The 14,547-nt window shown below is 48.8% G+C and overlaps 1 protein-coding gene across 3 annotated transcripts in view; it reads left to right on the top strand.

The window, feature by feature from the left end:
- The window catches only part of ASTN2 (astrotactin 2), an 824,356-nt gene that overhangs the window by 185,629 nt on the left and 624,180 nt on the right, over positions 1-14,547 (top strand). For all 3 annotated transcript variants that reach the window (XM_069474594.1, XM_069474593.1, XM_069474592.1), the window contains exon 3: positions 12,382-12,766. In XM_069474594.1, coding sequence (XP_069330695.1) covers positions 12,382-12,766 — 385 coding nt within the window. The remainder of the gene's footprint in view (positions 1-12,381; positions 12,767-14,547) is intronic.

Below are 14,547 nucleotides of genomic sequence, written 5' to 3'. Positions count from 1 at the left end.
TAACAGGACTCTTTGTGCTCTATTCTTAGGCTGTGAAACAGTCTAGGTATGTTGCTTCTTTTGGCAAGAGGGGGAGACTGTTGTGTATTGTTCAGAGATTTTTCTGTTTCCGTTGGGGGACTGCTTCCGATGGGTCCAATCCTAGAGGATTGGAGTGATCCAGGACCGCTTTGGTGAGTTAGGACACTGTGTTGTGGTCTTTCAGAAGGCAGGCAGGGTCCACACTAATAGTAGACCGAAATTCTCTTTGTTTGTTTGTTTGTTTGTTTCCCTTTGGTTCTTCCTCTATAGGGGAGGTTTCTGACTCTATCTGCAGGCAAGATACTAGCTATGGGGAGAGGACGGTGACTTCGCTTGCTCAGCGCCCCAGTTGCTGTAGCTCCCACGGGCAAAAGTCTGTCTTGGCCCAATGTCCCCAGGGATCAGGTTCCACACTCTCGCTTCTGGAGAAGTATTCAGTGTTTACACTTGGGCGGGGATCCTATATAAGGTCCGTGGACCAGGGGAGAGGGCCGTCCAGGGAGCCTCTTGGTACCCTATTGCTCCGCAGTGACTTGGCTGTGGGCCCTAGAGTGGCGATTGCGTGCCCGCAGATCTCCGGCCCTGGGAGTGACTGCTCAGGATCCGGTATGTACCAGAGCCAGGGACCTGGCCCGTTCCGAAGCTCACCGTGGGTCCCCAGTTAGAAGGCGAAAAGAGAGGAGAAAGAGAAGAGAAAAAAAAAAAAAAAAGAAAAGAAAAAAAAAGAAAAAAGAAAAGGAAAGAAAGAAAAGAAAGAGGAGAAAACGAAAGAGAAAAGAAAAAAAAGAAGAAAAAGAAAGAAAGAAAAAGAAAAAAAAAGTAAATAAAAATAAAAGAAATGCAAAAAGCCAAACCAAAAAACACCAAAAACGCCAACAAAAATGAACAAAAACAAACTACATAGCACCTCACCACACCGCAAGGCAGAAAGATACACAAATCTGAAGTATATAATTCAGCGACTCAATGTTCTTTTGTTTGTTTGTTTGTTTTACGCCTTAGCACAGCTCCGCCCCTTCACTTCCGCTCGGCTGGGTCCCGGGCGGTTTCGCAGTGGATTTCTAGATGGCGTCTGCGCGCCCGCACAGCTCCGAGGGTGATGGGGATCCAACCTCCGCGCTCAAAAAGGCGCGGCAGCCAGAGGCCCAGAGGGCAAAGGTGCCCGCCGAGGCTGTCCGCCGCCGGGAAAAAAAAGAAAAAGAAAAGAAAAGGAAAAAAAAAAAAAACCCAAAAAAACAAAAACAAACACAAACACAAACAAAACCCAGAAGAAATTTACCAAGAATAAAATATACAGTTCGGCGAGCCTATTCTTCTTGTTCGTGGTTTTTTTTTTTTTTTTTTTTTTTGCCTTAGCGCAGCTCTGCCCCTTCACCCCGAGCGCGGCCCCGGCATATCCCGCACTCCTGGCGTTGGTTCAGAGACCAGCGGAGGGCGCCGGGCAGAGAGAGCCGCTCGGCACTTTATGGCTCCCGAGCGGTTTCGCCCTCGCTTTCAAGATGGCGCCTGCAGAGCTCCGGGGCTGGAGGGGACCGGCTCCTCGGCAGGCAGAGACCGCCACTGCCCGGGGGCTGGCGAGCAAGGACGCGCACCAGGGGGTGACCGGCTGGAGAACCGCCGAAAAAGGCAGCACGGGCAGAAAGAGCCGCTGGGCACTTTTTGGCTCCCGAGCGGTTTTGCCTTCGCTTTCAAGATGGCGCCTGCCAAGCTCCGGGGCTGGAGGGGACCGGCTCCCCGGCAGGCAGAGACTGCCACTGCCCAGGGGCTGGCCAGCAAGGACACGCACCGGGGGTGACCGGCTGGAGAACCGCCAAAAAAGGCAGCACGGGCAGAGAGAGCCGCTGGGCACTTTTTGGCTCCCGAGCCGTTTCGCCCTCGCTTTCAAGATGGCGCCTGCCAAGCTCCGGGGCTGGAGGGGACCGGCTCCCCGGCAGGCAGAGACCGCCACTGCCCAGGGGCTGGCCAGCAAGGACATGCACCAGGGGTGACCGGCTGGAGAACTGCCGAAAAAGGCAGCACGGGGTACGAAGCTATTTGCTGTCCGGGAGTCTTTTGTGTTTTTCCGCCCTGGGGCAGATCCGTCCCTCCTCGCCAAGCGCTGTCTCAGCTGAGATCCCCCAGGTTCTAAGGTAGTTTCGCAAAAAAGCCTGTCTGCAATGTGCCACGTATCCCTCAGTGATTCTGCGCTGGCCTGGGTCAGGGCTCTGTTCAAATGGGAGCGGAGGGCAAGCCGCTTTCCCAAGAGGCTGCACCCACCCCGGCTGGGGGCGGGTGTATCCGACCCGCGCTCCGCTGGCTAGTGTCTGTCCCGCGTTCCTAATATTCATTCACCTCAGATCTCACTCGCTCTGTTTGTCCCACGCTGATTCTCCGTGGATTCACACCGCTGTTCCTGTGTGGGAGCGGTCCTCCAGCGTTGTGGCAGGTCTCGATCGATGCCTTCCTTCCCGGGAGCGCAGATTCAGGCCGTCACCACCACTCCACCATCTTTTGATCCAGAAATGTTCTTAACCCGGTGAATAAATAAATCGGTGAATGAAGGCAAAGCTCTTCTCTGGTCACATGGGTTCATCTGTTGATCGTCATGATTCAAAGTATAGGAAAAATTTCAGTCCCTTTAAAGATGTTTTTCTCCACCTTCTCTATTCATCCATCCTTCAGTGTGGGATTTGAGACAGAATTTGAGAGGCCACCTGAGAACATGGACTGAGATACTGATTTGTGTTAAATGGTTCATGTGAATTACCTTCAGCTCTCTCCTGTATACAGATGGAGGATTGCCAGCCAAATGTAGGTATATTTCGGCCACCTACCCTTGGAGAGGCATTTATGATGGATTCAATCGTTCAATCTTTCAACAAGCAATTGAGAATCTGCTACTGTGTGCCATGTACCATTTGAATTCACCCAGAAATAAATAAAACCCTGCCCTTCCTTTTATTGCCTCTCAGTGTAGAAATACAATAAATATGTAATGAGGCCTCCTCAGTGGCAGACCCCAAGTTAGGTCCTGGGAAGACAGAGATGATTAAGAACGCCCTTAAGGGACACCAGGGTGATGGTGGGGTTGTCAGACTGCGATGCAACTTGCTGCATGCTCTGGCAGACAAAGCAGGAGTCACTGTGGGGCCTGGCAGGTGGGTATTTAACCCCGCTAGCAAAAGCAGGTGTCAGACAAACTCATGACCCTAGAGCAGAGGCTTAAAGGGCTAGACAAAGAACCAAGGGACGGCCATTTCAGGCAGAGGGAGCATGAGTAAAAGCACAGAAGCGTGAAATAGTGTGATGGATACAGGATGGTTAACTGGTTTAATATATGCATCTGCACCTGTAATACCAGGCAGGATGTCTTAAGAATATATGTATTTTATCCATTCAAAAACCCTTTCAAGTCTGCCTTTGTCATTCCAATTTCCTAGAATATTAGAGCTGGAACGACTGTTAGAAACCATCCAATCCTACCTACTCGCCCCAAAGACAGGAAGAGACATGGTCAAGGTCACATGATTTGGAACTTATGGGGGAGATGCAGCTTGGAAACTGTGCAGAGAATACCTTATACTATAGTGGAGGGGAAATAGTGGCCTCACCACTCCTTTATATCTCATTTTTTAGGAAACAATGATAACAATGCAAATATTTCTTGAGATCTGCTACTTACAAGCCATTATGCTAAATGTATTGTTTGTTGCAATCTCATATAATCCTCCCCAAACTCTCTCACTTAGGCGTTAGTAACCTAGTTTACAGATGAGAAAACTGAAGAAACTTAAGTGACTTACTCAAAGACACAAAACTGAAAGGCAGTGTTCAAACCTCTGTCTGTCTGAGTCATGGGCAAACACTGGTGTCCAAGTGTTCATTAGCTTTCTCCTTTTTAAATTTCTGTAGAATTCAGAATGATCTCCCAGGATTTATTCCGTGTTCTGATCTTATCTAAAGATGATTAAGGAAGGTTGACCTGGGGGCGGTGGTGGGTAGGGGGTTAACACATTCCAAAGGACCACTGTGTTTTCACTTTATTCCTTTGGCATTATCTTGGGAAGTAAAACAGTGTCTCTAATAGATACATGATAAGTAGATGACTTGTTTAAAATAAAAATACATTTCATTTTCTATAATGAGACTTCCTTAAATAGGTCACCCTATATCTGTCTAGAGGCAAAGAGATATAGATAAAAATATAGCTAACTATAGATGTATGAAGATGGTGTGAGTATACTTTTGCAGATGTGAATAAATACATATATATGTGCACGCATATATATGCAAACCCTGATGTGTAGTGCATTTATCTTCTCCTAATTGTTCACACATGTAAGCACATCTCTTCATTTGATTTTATTCTGGGATCTTGGATAACCTTCTGGGAGATTACCCAAGAAAAAAAACAACACATAGATAGGTTCCTCTTTAATCCAGTGACAGAATCCAGACCTCTGTGTCATTGTTGGCATGTCCCCTTCCCTGCCAATCAGACACAAGTCTTCCTGTCCAATTGTGTATGTCTTAAATCTACCCCGTTAACTGACTGACCACCTTAACTGCTGGGTCTCATATCTCTCTCTCAGATGAGGGAGTCTCAATATCCACACTATTGACATTTGGGGCCAGTTAATTCTTTGTTGTATATGGCTATCCTGTGCATGTAGGATGTTTACAGATTCTCTGGTCTCTACCCACTAGATGCCAGTATCACTCTCCCCCAACTTGTGACAATCAAAAATGCCCCCAGTATCAAATGTTTCCTGGAGCCCGGTTGAGGACCTATCCTCGACTATTGTTAGAAGCTACCTCAATGGTCCCCCTGTCTCCAGTCTCCCTCATAGCCAATGTGATCTTTCTAAGGTATGCAGCTAATTTTGCCACCCTATTGCTAAGAAAACAAACAAACAAATAAACCAAAAACCTCATGTCTCTGCATCCTCAATGCCTAAAGAATGACCATACCTTTTGCAATACAATCTGGCTTGTGTCATCATCTTGTTCCCCAGTTGCTCCCTAAGGCCCAGTGGACATTCCCAGTTCCTGAAATAGTGGGCGTACAGGTTATTGGAAGCTATACCCCTCTGGGAGGCCTTATCCCAGACACTTGCTATCTAGATGTGTGGTCTCAAGCAAGTTTGTTTTCTGAGCCTCCATTTTTCATCTCTATAATGAGTATAATAATCTAACTCATAGGAAAGCTAAGTAAAGAGCACCAGCAACTCTAATACAAGGTAGACAATGCTAAAGCTCCTTAAGTGGGGGTTACGATGAAGCACTGTGAGAATGCAGAGGATAAAGAGATTTCCTTTGGCTGAGCCTGGAGAGAGGAAGAGCCCCACAGAGTTCACAAAGGAAATTGCACTGAAGTTAGCAGTGAGATCTGGGTGATATCTGGACATGTAGACATGGGGGTGTAGAATAACAATGAGGACAACATTCCAGGCAGAGGAAGTGACGTGGGCAAAATCTTTGGACACTGGTTAGGAGAGTGATTTCCATTGTGGCTGGATACTTAACACCATCCTTGCTCTACAATAGCAGCAGCTCAGTAGGGCTGGTTGCATGAATGAGCAAAGCACATATTTTGAGAAGAATCTCTTCCCTACCTTTGAGATTAAGTTATCCACAAAAGCAGAGGCCTGATTGACAAGAACTGGAACTGTCAACTGCAGGACACACAGCACAGTCAGTGGGGAGGGGATCTGTTTCCATCTGTGCCTTAGTTATGGTAGGGAAGATGGGTTGAGCATAGTTGGAGATGGGGAAGAAGGCCTGAGAGATCTTCCTCATGATTGCACTGGAAGGCAGATCAAAACTGGGATATAGGACGGCTATAGAGTGGAGAGAAATGGAAGGTTGTGGAAGGTATTTTATAGATCAAATTGTCAGGATTGGCATATTTTCTTAGCAGCTTTGGAGGGTACTGGCTGCATATTCCAAATTCATTTTAGGATGTTTTGGGATCTTGGGCAAGTCACTTCCAGGCTTTGAGTCTTAGTTTTTTATCTGTAGCACTACAGATTTGCACTGTTTTCTAGTAATTCTTCCAGCCGAAGCATAGATGGAGGCCTGAAAGGAGACTTCTCAGAGAACTTGGAGCCCCATCCCCTTCCCTCTAGTTCTGTCAATAGGCGAGTGGCTAAGAGGACACCCAGTGTGTCCCCAGTCCCCAGCCATCGCAGCATCATGGCTGCTAGGGACCAGAAACAAGTGTCGAGAAGAGAAGGACATTATGTGGGAGAATATGCATGTTCACAGCTCTGAGGATTAAAGGCCCGTGTTCTTATCACTGCTGAACAGAGTATTATAAATCCAGCCTTAGAATACCAAATCCCCTTGCGGCTTGGCCGTAGTGAGAGAATATTAAAAAGGCCGGAGACAGAAGTAATCAGTTTCCAAATGACACATTGTCAAATAAAGCATTTTTCACATTATCCCTTTCTTTTCTTTCTCTGGCTCCTTCTTTTCGTGCCTCGATATTTTAACATGAAAAATAGATTAAAATAAGACCAGGCTGAACAACGTTCAAAGTTTGACTTTTCAGAAGTCTCTCTCAGTGGGGTAGTTTGGGGGTGCTTTTTATTTTTTATCCCTCTGTGTATTTTTCTGTTTTTGATATCATGTATGTAAGCAAACCGGCGGCAGGTGCCAGCCTCGAAATCAAGGCAGAGAGGCAGAGGGGCCCTAACAGGTTGGCCTGGGTGCCCTGCGGATCCTGGGGTCAGAGCTAATACTACGACCTGTATTTGCATTTTTCTGGCAAGTGTGCTCAAGATTTTAAGCTTCTGGGTGTTTATTAAGCACCTTCCCTTGGCCAAGCTCTGCATCTAAGGCTGGATTATTAGTAGGGGCGAGTGGCAACTCAGGACCTACAGTGGGAAAATGGCCAGGCAGATGACGGGCTCCCAGCAGCACAGCTAGAGAACTGCTAACCACGTGGAGCCATGAAGGAAGAGAGGACAGCCTCACCCCAACCGGAAGAGGAAAAGATGCTCCCTGGGGAAGCGATCTCCAAGCCCAGACGGCCAGGTGAATTGAGGTGGGCAGGTGAAGGGAGTGCATTAGTTTGCTGAAGCTGCCACAACAAATTACCACTAAGTGGGTGGCTTCAAACACGATACATTTATTCTCCCACAGTTCAAGAGGCTAGAAGTCCAAAATTAAGATGTCAGCAAGGTTTTCTCCTTCTGAAGGCCCCGAGAGAGAATTTGTCCTGGACCTCTCTGCTGGTTTCGGGTGGCTGCCGGCGAGCACTGGCCTAGCCTGGTTTGTAGCTGCATCACTCCTGTGGGTCTCTGTCTCCATCTCCATGTGACCTTCTGCGTGTGTGTCTCTGTATCCGCTCCTCTTCTTATAAGGACATCAGTCATTGGATTTACGGCCCACCCTACTCTCGTGTGACCTCATCTTAATAAATTATACCTCTGTAAAGGCCTATTTCCAAAAGGCCACCGCTGAGATTCCAGGTGGAGTGAGTGAGGGGTGCTCCAGGTTGTGGGGGCAGTGAAGGCAGAAGAGGGAGCGTCACACTGTGGGGGACGCAGACCACTCAGGGTGCCCCAGGATAGGTAGGACGGAAGAGGCTCGCGGAGCTGAGCAATGCAAAGGAGGCAGGGACCCAGTCACGAAGGGCCTTGGGTGTCTTGTTAGGAGTCTGGACTTTATTCTAAGGGCCCTGGGGAGCCAGAAAAGGGTTTTAATCAAGGGGTGGAGTGGGGTGAAAGGGTTTGGTTTGGGATAGAACAGTAGGGATGCTGTAGGAATGAAGCTGGCATTTGTTGACTTCTGTGGTGCCAGATCCTTTATGCAGACCTTTTATTGTCTCGTTGAATCCTTAGCATAATTCTTCACTTTGTGAACAATCAGCCTCATTTTAAAGGGAGCCTATTGCAGCCCGAGGAGGTAAAACATTGTAACCAGCTTGTCACAGCCAGCAGCACGCAGGGAAGCAGGATGCACACGCTGGCCTATATGTCCCCAAACTCTCTGTGTCCCCATCACAGCGCTCTGCCCTGACACCACCCACCCTCACCCTTGTCTAGCCCCGCTGGGGAATCTGAGACTCACTTTCATTACTAGAACAAAGAGGAATGGGCTGATCCTGCCTAGAGAGACTTCGAGTAGGGAAGGTTCCAGAAGGGATGGGGACATACTTTCCTTCTCTCGTCTCTTCCCCACTTTCTGCCTGACAGCTTAGTGAGATTCTCCCACCCGTAAGGCGATGGTAAAACAAGTCACCCCCAGACCTGTCCAGCTTACAACCTCACAGAAACAAACCTGTAACTAGTAGACTGGCATTTTTATTTCTGCAACTCACAGCCGGTTCTTCAACCCCATTTGTCTAGGGCCACCCTAGGGTGAGCACAGCTCAGATGGGATTTGGCACGGGGTCAGCAGGGCCCCAGCTTGCCACCCCTGGAGGCTTGGCTTTCTAAAAATTCACAGCCTTCCCCTTAGGTCGTTTCCTCCCTCCTGGGCTCCCTTCTTGTCTTGCAGCGTTTTTTCCACCGCTTGTGTTTGCTCCTGGTGTGGACTCAGAGGCTGGACGCTCTGGCCCTGCTTGGCCACGGATCGATTGCCCCTGCCCTTGTGTTTGCTTGCCTCTGGGTGGGAAGCCGCGAAGAGGTGGGAGTGTAGCTCCGTGGGCATGGGCCGGTACGGCAGCCTGCACCGCTGCAGGTGAACCCAGACCGCAGTTTCTCCTTGATTCTGACTCATTAATCTGCTTGCTTTGGGTGCAACATCCCACTAGGACACAGGCGGCCAAAGGGTTCTCTGAGCTCCTTTGCTTGTGCACAGCACTCTTCAGTTTGTAAGGAGTATCGCAGCTGCTTTCAGATTACATCTGCACCATAACTCTGCGGGTACCATGAATGGGGATTGTCTTGTCGTACAGCTTTGCCATGTGCCAGGCGCTGAGCGACCTATCCCACATCTCACCTCCCTCTATAAGGAACTTTTGGACCCAATTTTCTAGATGTTCAAGTTGTGATTGTGACAAATTATTAAGTCCGCTGTCCACGATGGCCCAGCATATATGTGGCAGCATGACCCCCACTCCTTGCTGTTTCTGTGTGACATACTATTGCAAGGATTGGCCATGTCCGATTTATAGATGCATAATAAACTAAGGGTCTGTAGGGGACAGCCCGAGGTCACACAGGGAGGAAACCTGAATTTAGAGCCCTTTTCCTGCATGCTCTGAGACTGTCCCCAGTTCCGTACACTCCACTACTTGTTCAGGGACTAGGAAGGTAGGGCTGGCCAGAATGATACTTGTGACATCACCCACGCCATTACTAAGTCACGGATGAGGCCCCCTGAGCCTTCAGAACCCCAGCCTGGGGGGAGGTATGTTCCATAGTCAATGGCACGGTGAGCCCCTGAATACTGGAATTCTGCTTTGGCCAAGTTCTTACGATGAAGCGCCAATGTGTAACAGAAGCCACATGGTCACTGCTTTTGGGACAGGCTGGCGGGTGAGGACAAGGAGCCTGTACCCTAAAGGAGGGCCAGAGCCACTGGCCTGGGCTCATATCAGATGACAAAGCCATGGGCTAAAGGATCAGTGGATTACTAAGCTAAAGGGACGCTTAGTGCCTGCCAAAGCCAGGGGTCCCTCTGCTACCTTCTGGAAGTTTCCTGTAGTGGAGAATCTGCACCTGAAATTGCCTAGGTCATTTGATGAGGCAGAAGAGAGCCCTGGTGGGGGCTCATTAGACTTTCCTGCTCCTGTCCCTGCTCCACCCCAGGCACAGTTTTAAAGTCATGCTGAAGTTAGTTTGAAGTCAGCTGCACTACCTGGGGTATATGGCCTCCTATCTCTGTGCCTCGGTTTCTGACTCCATGTAGGACAAGGACAGTTGTATGTGTCAAGCATATAACAAGTATCTGGTCCAGAATGAGAAAGATTTGGAGACCGAAACCAATGCAGAGTGGGCATTCAGGGACAGATCAAGTCATTCATTCATTCACTCACTCCTTTATTCATTCAGCGTTATATGTGTGCTTGCTGAATGCTGTTGACCATGACAATGGCTAACACTCTGTGAACAGTTACCCGTGCCCACACTGTACTAAGTACCCTACAAGCACCTAATGTAGCCCTCACAATGACCCAATGAGGTGGCACTATGAATATTGTCCTTGTTTAACCCATGAGAAAATCAAGACTCTGGAAGATAAAGTGACTAAGTCAAGTGACTTAGTCAAGGTCATGCAGTCCCTAAGTAGTAGCTGTTGGACAGAAACCAGGTGAGTCTAACACCAGCTCTTAGCCACTATGCCAGGCACCGCTGGAAGGCTCGTGAGGCAAGGGATGGGGCTTCCTGCCTTCCAGGAGCTCCCAGAGTGGATTTATGAGCTGATCCAGAACTGCAGGGGATCCGAGGGAGGGATTGTTGGGATGTAGGGGGAGAAGGAAGGGCAGTAGTAGCTGCAGGTGGGTGGGTTGGTCAGGCCTCGTCTTTCCTAGGTCAGCGTTGGGGCTGGGATCTGACCGCAGCGTCCAACACCCATAACTGGGGTGGGCAGAGGGGGTGAGGGGGGAAGGGCCATAGAACCAGGCAAGGCCTGAGCTTCACAGTGAACGAAACACCCAAAGGTGGGAAGAGAGAGGGCTGGGTCAGACGAGGAGGCTCCCCCAAGGGCATCAGTGGGCCAGGATGAGAAGCTTCTCTGAAGAGCAGCCTCAAGATGTGCCTGTGGAATCCAGGATTTGAAATCCTTTTCTCTTCTCAGCTTGCCCCCTTCATGCGCCCTCACCATCTGTCCCTGTTTCCCTCTCCCTCTGCTCTCCCTTCGGTCAGTGAGAATCCCTCGGATGCCGTGTCCACATTGCTGTCCAGAAACCACTGGCTGAGCAGTGGAGAGCTGTGGTCCAGCCGTAGCGCTACCGCCTCCTGGCCTCTCGAACCCAGCTGGACCTGGGATTAAATCCTGGCTGTGTGACTTCAAGCAAGTTACTTAACCTCTCCGAACCACCTTGTCCTCATTTTTAGAGCACAAACTATAGTCTCTATCACATAGGCTTGTCTTGGAGATTAAATAGAACAGCGTTAAGTAAAAGTGGTACGGAGACAGCCACTGCAGTATTTATCGAGGGTTAGTGTTTCTCCCAGCCCTTTTTTGTCTTTGCCCTCCTTTTCTATTCTCTCTCCCTTCCTCATTTCTCATCATAGGTTTTAAAGTCAAAAAATGCAAACAAACGAAATAAATACACAAAAAAATGAGGCTCAGATCTTGCCCTGCTACGCACTGCCTGAGCTGCTGAGTCTCGCGATTTTCGTGGCCGCTCACGAGGGTCGTCCTTCCCAACTTCGGGGGTTATGTAGGGACTCGACAGAGTGGCCTCCAGTCTCCCAAACGGGAAGCACAATAACCGATGAGGCCTTTCTGTCAGAGAAGTTTCTGGCACAGAGCAACGAGGGGAGGCCAGGAGAACGCAAGTCTTCCGCTTCAAGCCCTTGGCAGGTGTTGTGGGGGACACAGACGTGTTTTGCAAATGCCCCGGTCCTTAAGGATCTCACAGACCAGGGTGTTTCATGAATCTCGTATCATGTAAGATATTAGCTTATTTCACATTCATGAATGCTACGTAGACTCCTATGTTTAGAAGTTGGATATATTAAAGAAAAATAAGCTTCGGTTTACCTTAAGCTTCTGATTGAAGGACCCCTAGAACGGTGCATTTTCATTCATTTGTTTGTTCATTTAACAAACATTTTTTTAAGCACCTACTTTTTCCAGGTCTCTTGTTGAGAATCAGGGATTGAAAAACTAGTGTTCCTAGAAATGAAGAAAATATAGACTGTGCAGAAATTATATTTGATTGAGTGATGTGATCTTATAGTTGTAGCAGGGTATAAGAAACGCTGTCTTGAGCCCTCCGTGAACTCACTCTGGGGATGAGGAAACAGGGCTGAGAGAGCGTCAGCGACTGTCCCGGGGTGGCTCAGCAGGAGGAGGGAGGGTCTGGATTCTGACACTCGGCTGTGTGAAGCCACAGCCCTGACTCTTCCCAATGCTGAGCAGTCTGGGTGGCTCTGACATGACCATTGTCCGTCTCACTCACTCCTCATGGCAACCTTGTGAAGAAGGAAGAGCAGGGATTTGTGCTTATCCTTCATACCTATGAAAGGCAAGGCTCAGAGAAGTCAAGCAGTTTGCCCAGGGTTGCAGAGCTTGTTGGTGAAAATGCAAGGTTTGGAAACAGTGTCTCTCTAGCGTCAAAGCCATGGCTGGTGGTTCCTAAGGCTCTGTGGGTCAAACCCAGGGATCTAGGCTGAGAGTGGTGGACAGGAGAATCTCTTCTGCCATTCAAGTGCAAAGAACAGTGGCCCATTTATTTGTCCTTCTTGCTTCCTGCTCCAGGGTGGCCTCATCGCGCTACTGCTGCTGCTGCTGGTGTTCACCGTGGCGCTCTATGCCCAGCGGCGCTGGCAGAAGCGTCGCCGCATCCCCCAGAAGAGTGCAAGCACAGAAGCCACCCACGAGATCCACTACATCCCATCGGTGCTGCTGGGTCCCCAGGCCCGGGAGAGTTTCCGTTCCTCCCGGCTGCAAGCCCACAATTCCGTCATCGGAGTGCCCATCCGGGAGACCCCCATCCTGGATGACTATGACTGTGAGGAGGACGAGGAGCCCCCCCGGCGGGCCAACCACGTCTCCCGCGAGGACGAGTTCAGCAGCCAGGTGACCCACACCCTGGACAGCCTGGGGCGGCCAGGGGAAGAGAAGGTGAACTTCGAGAAGAAAGGTGAGTCCTTCTTGTCATATCCCCTCTTCCAGGGGGCACTTTGGGAAGATGGGAAGAGGCTCAGGGGCTGGGAAGTGGGGGGCATAGGCAGTATCTTCTGAGATAAGCCATTTTGGATTTATGGCCAACCTCTCCGCTCGGTTATCAGAGGTTGTCTTCTCTGGTCCTTCAGTAGTGATGGGAGAAAAACAGAGTTTCAGTGTTCCTGAAATTGGTGTTTTGAGAGGACTCAGAGGGTGTGCAGTCCAACCCCTCTCCAGTGTCTCTTGATTACCTCCCTTGACAGTCTTCTCACTACTCAGGAAAGAGCCCGTCCATTTCCAGACATTACTATTAGATGTTTTGTTCTTTTACTGAGTTGAAATCTGTGTCCCTAGTTCTTCATGTACACAAAGAAAGTGATCTGATCTTCCTTCTCCAAGGCAGCTCTTGGGAAATTGGACAACAGAAATAAGAGACACCCTGTGACTTCTGGAAATCAACCTAAATAAATAACTCCAGTTTCTTCAGCTAGTCACATGTGAAATATTTTTCAGCCATTCACCATCCTGGTCACTGCCCTCTAAATGGAGATCCTAATTTTTCCCATCTGGGAGCATAACGCCTGAGCTGACACTCTTCTTCATCAAGGTGGGGACACTCGAGTGCTGAGCAAAATGGGGCTTTCACCTCCCTCTTCCAAGCTGTTAGGCATCTGTTGACGCAGCTTGAGATCACATGTGTTTTTTGCAGTTATTGCTGGCTCAGCTTAGATTTTTTGATGACTAATACCTCTCATTCTTTTTCACATATGTTGTTGCAAAGACCCATTTCTTTTGTCCTCTTTGGGAACAATTGATTACTTGCACATAAGCAAGCACAGGGTGTGTTTATAATTGTCTTTATGAAGCCTCTATGGCTCCAGCTTGTGTATAGATGGAATATGCCTGTTTTCCTTTAGGTAAATGCTGCAGAAGTAGAGCTGGCCTTTTTCTCCTAACTGTCTTTGTGAAGCAGATGATAATGATGGGTTAAAGGTTTGGCCTGGAGATCCCAGTTCAGACACTGACCGCTCCTTTCGTGAGCCTAGAGGAACCCTCATTGCCTGGTCCTGCCCTGGAGCTCCGGTTCTGCGTTCTTCTCTTCTCCTGAGGCTCTGCCCTTGAGCCCATCTTTCCATGATGCTTAGTGGGCAAACAGGAACACCGGGGGCTTCGTAAAAACGGGGGACTTTTGTAAAGCCTGGAAAGTCAGGGAGGGATTAGAATGGCACAGTAGATAAGAGCACAGGTTTGTTTTGATGTCATCTGAACTTGAATCAAAATCTTGCCTCATTTACTTACAGTGTGAACTTGGAAAAATGGGAATTTAACCCTCTTAGCTTCAGTTTCCTCATTGAAGGTTTACTGGGAGGATTAGATACAAAAATACAGTGTGTGCAAAATGCCTAACCCAGGGCCTGGTACACGGTGAGTGTTCAACCCCAGAGAACTCGATTTGTAAACCTCAGACCTTCAGTCTTAGCTGGGCTTCTGAGACTCTCCTAAATCCAGCTACAGTGTCCCTCTTCAGCCGTCCTCCAAGTCCCAGCCACCGCAGGCTGCTGACGGCTCTGGAATGTCTGGTAAACGTCCCTTGTCCACCATGTCCATGGTCTCTGCTGTTTTTGAACAGCTGGTTTATTGACAATATCTCCAGTTGTTTGCCTTCTTGAGTGTTATTTATCTTTTTCATGTGATTTCCCATCTTACAGCAAGGACAGTCTGCATTTATTTCATTTCTTCACATCCCCCATCCCGCAA

The sequence above is a fragment of the Eulemur rufifrons genome, chromosome 7, assembly GCF_041146395.1.
Source record: "Eulemur rufifrons isolate Redbay chromosome 7, OSU_ERuf_1, whole genome shotgun sequence".
NCBI lineage: Eukaryota > Metazoa > Chordata > Mammalia > Primates > Lemuridae > Eulemur > Eulemur rufifrons.
Note: the sequence above shows the minus strand (reverse complement) of the source record. Positions and strands in the feature narration are given on the sequence as shown.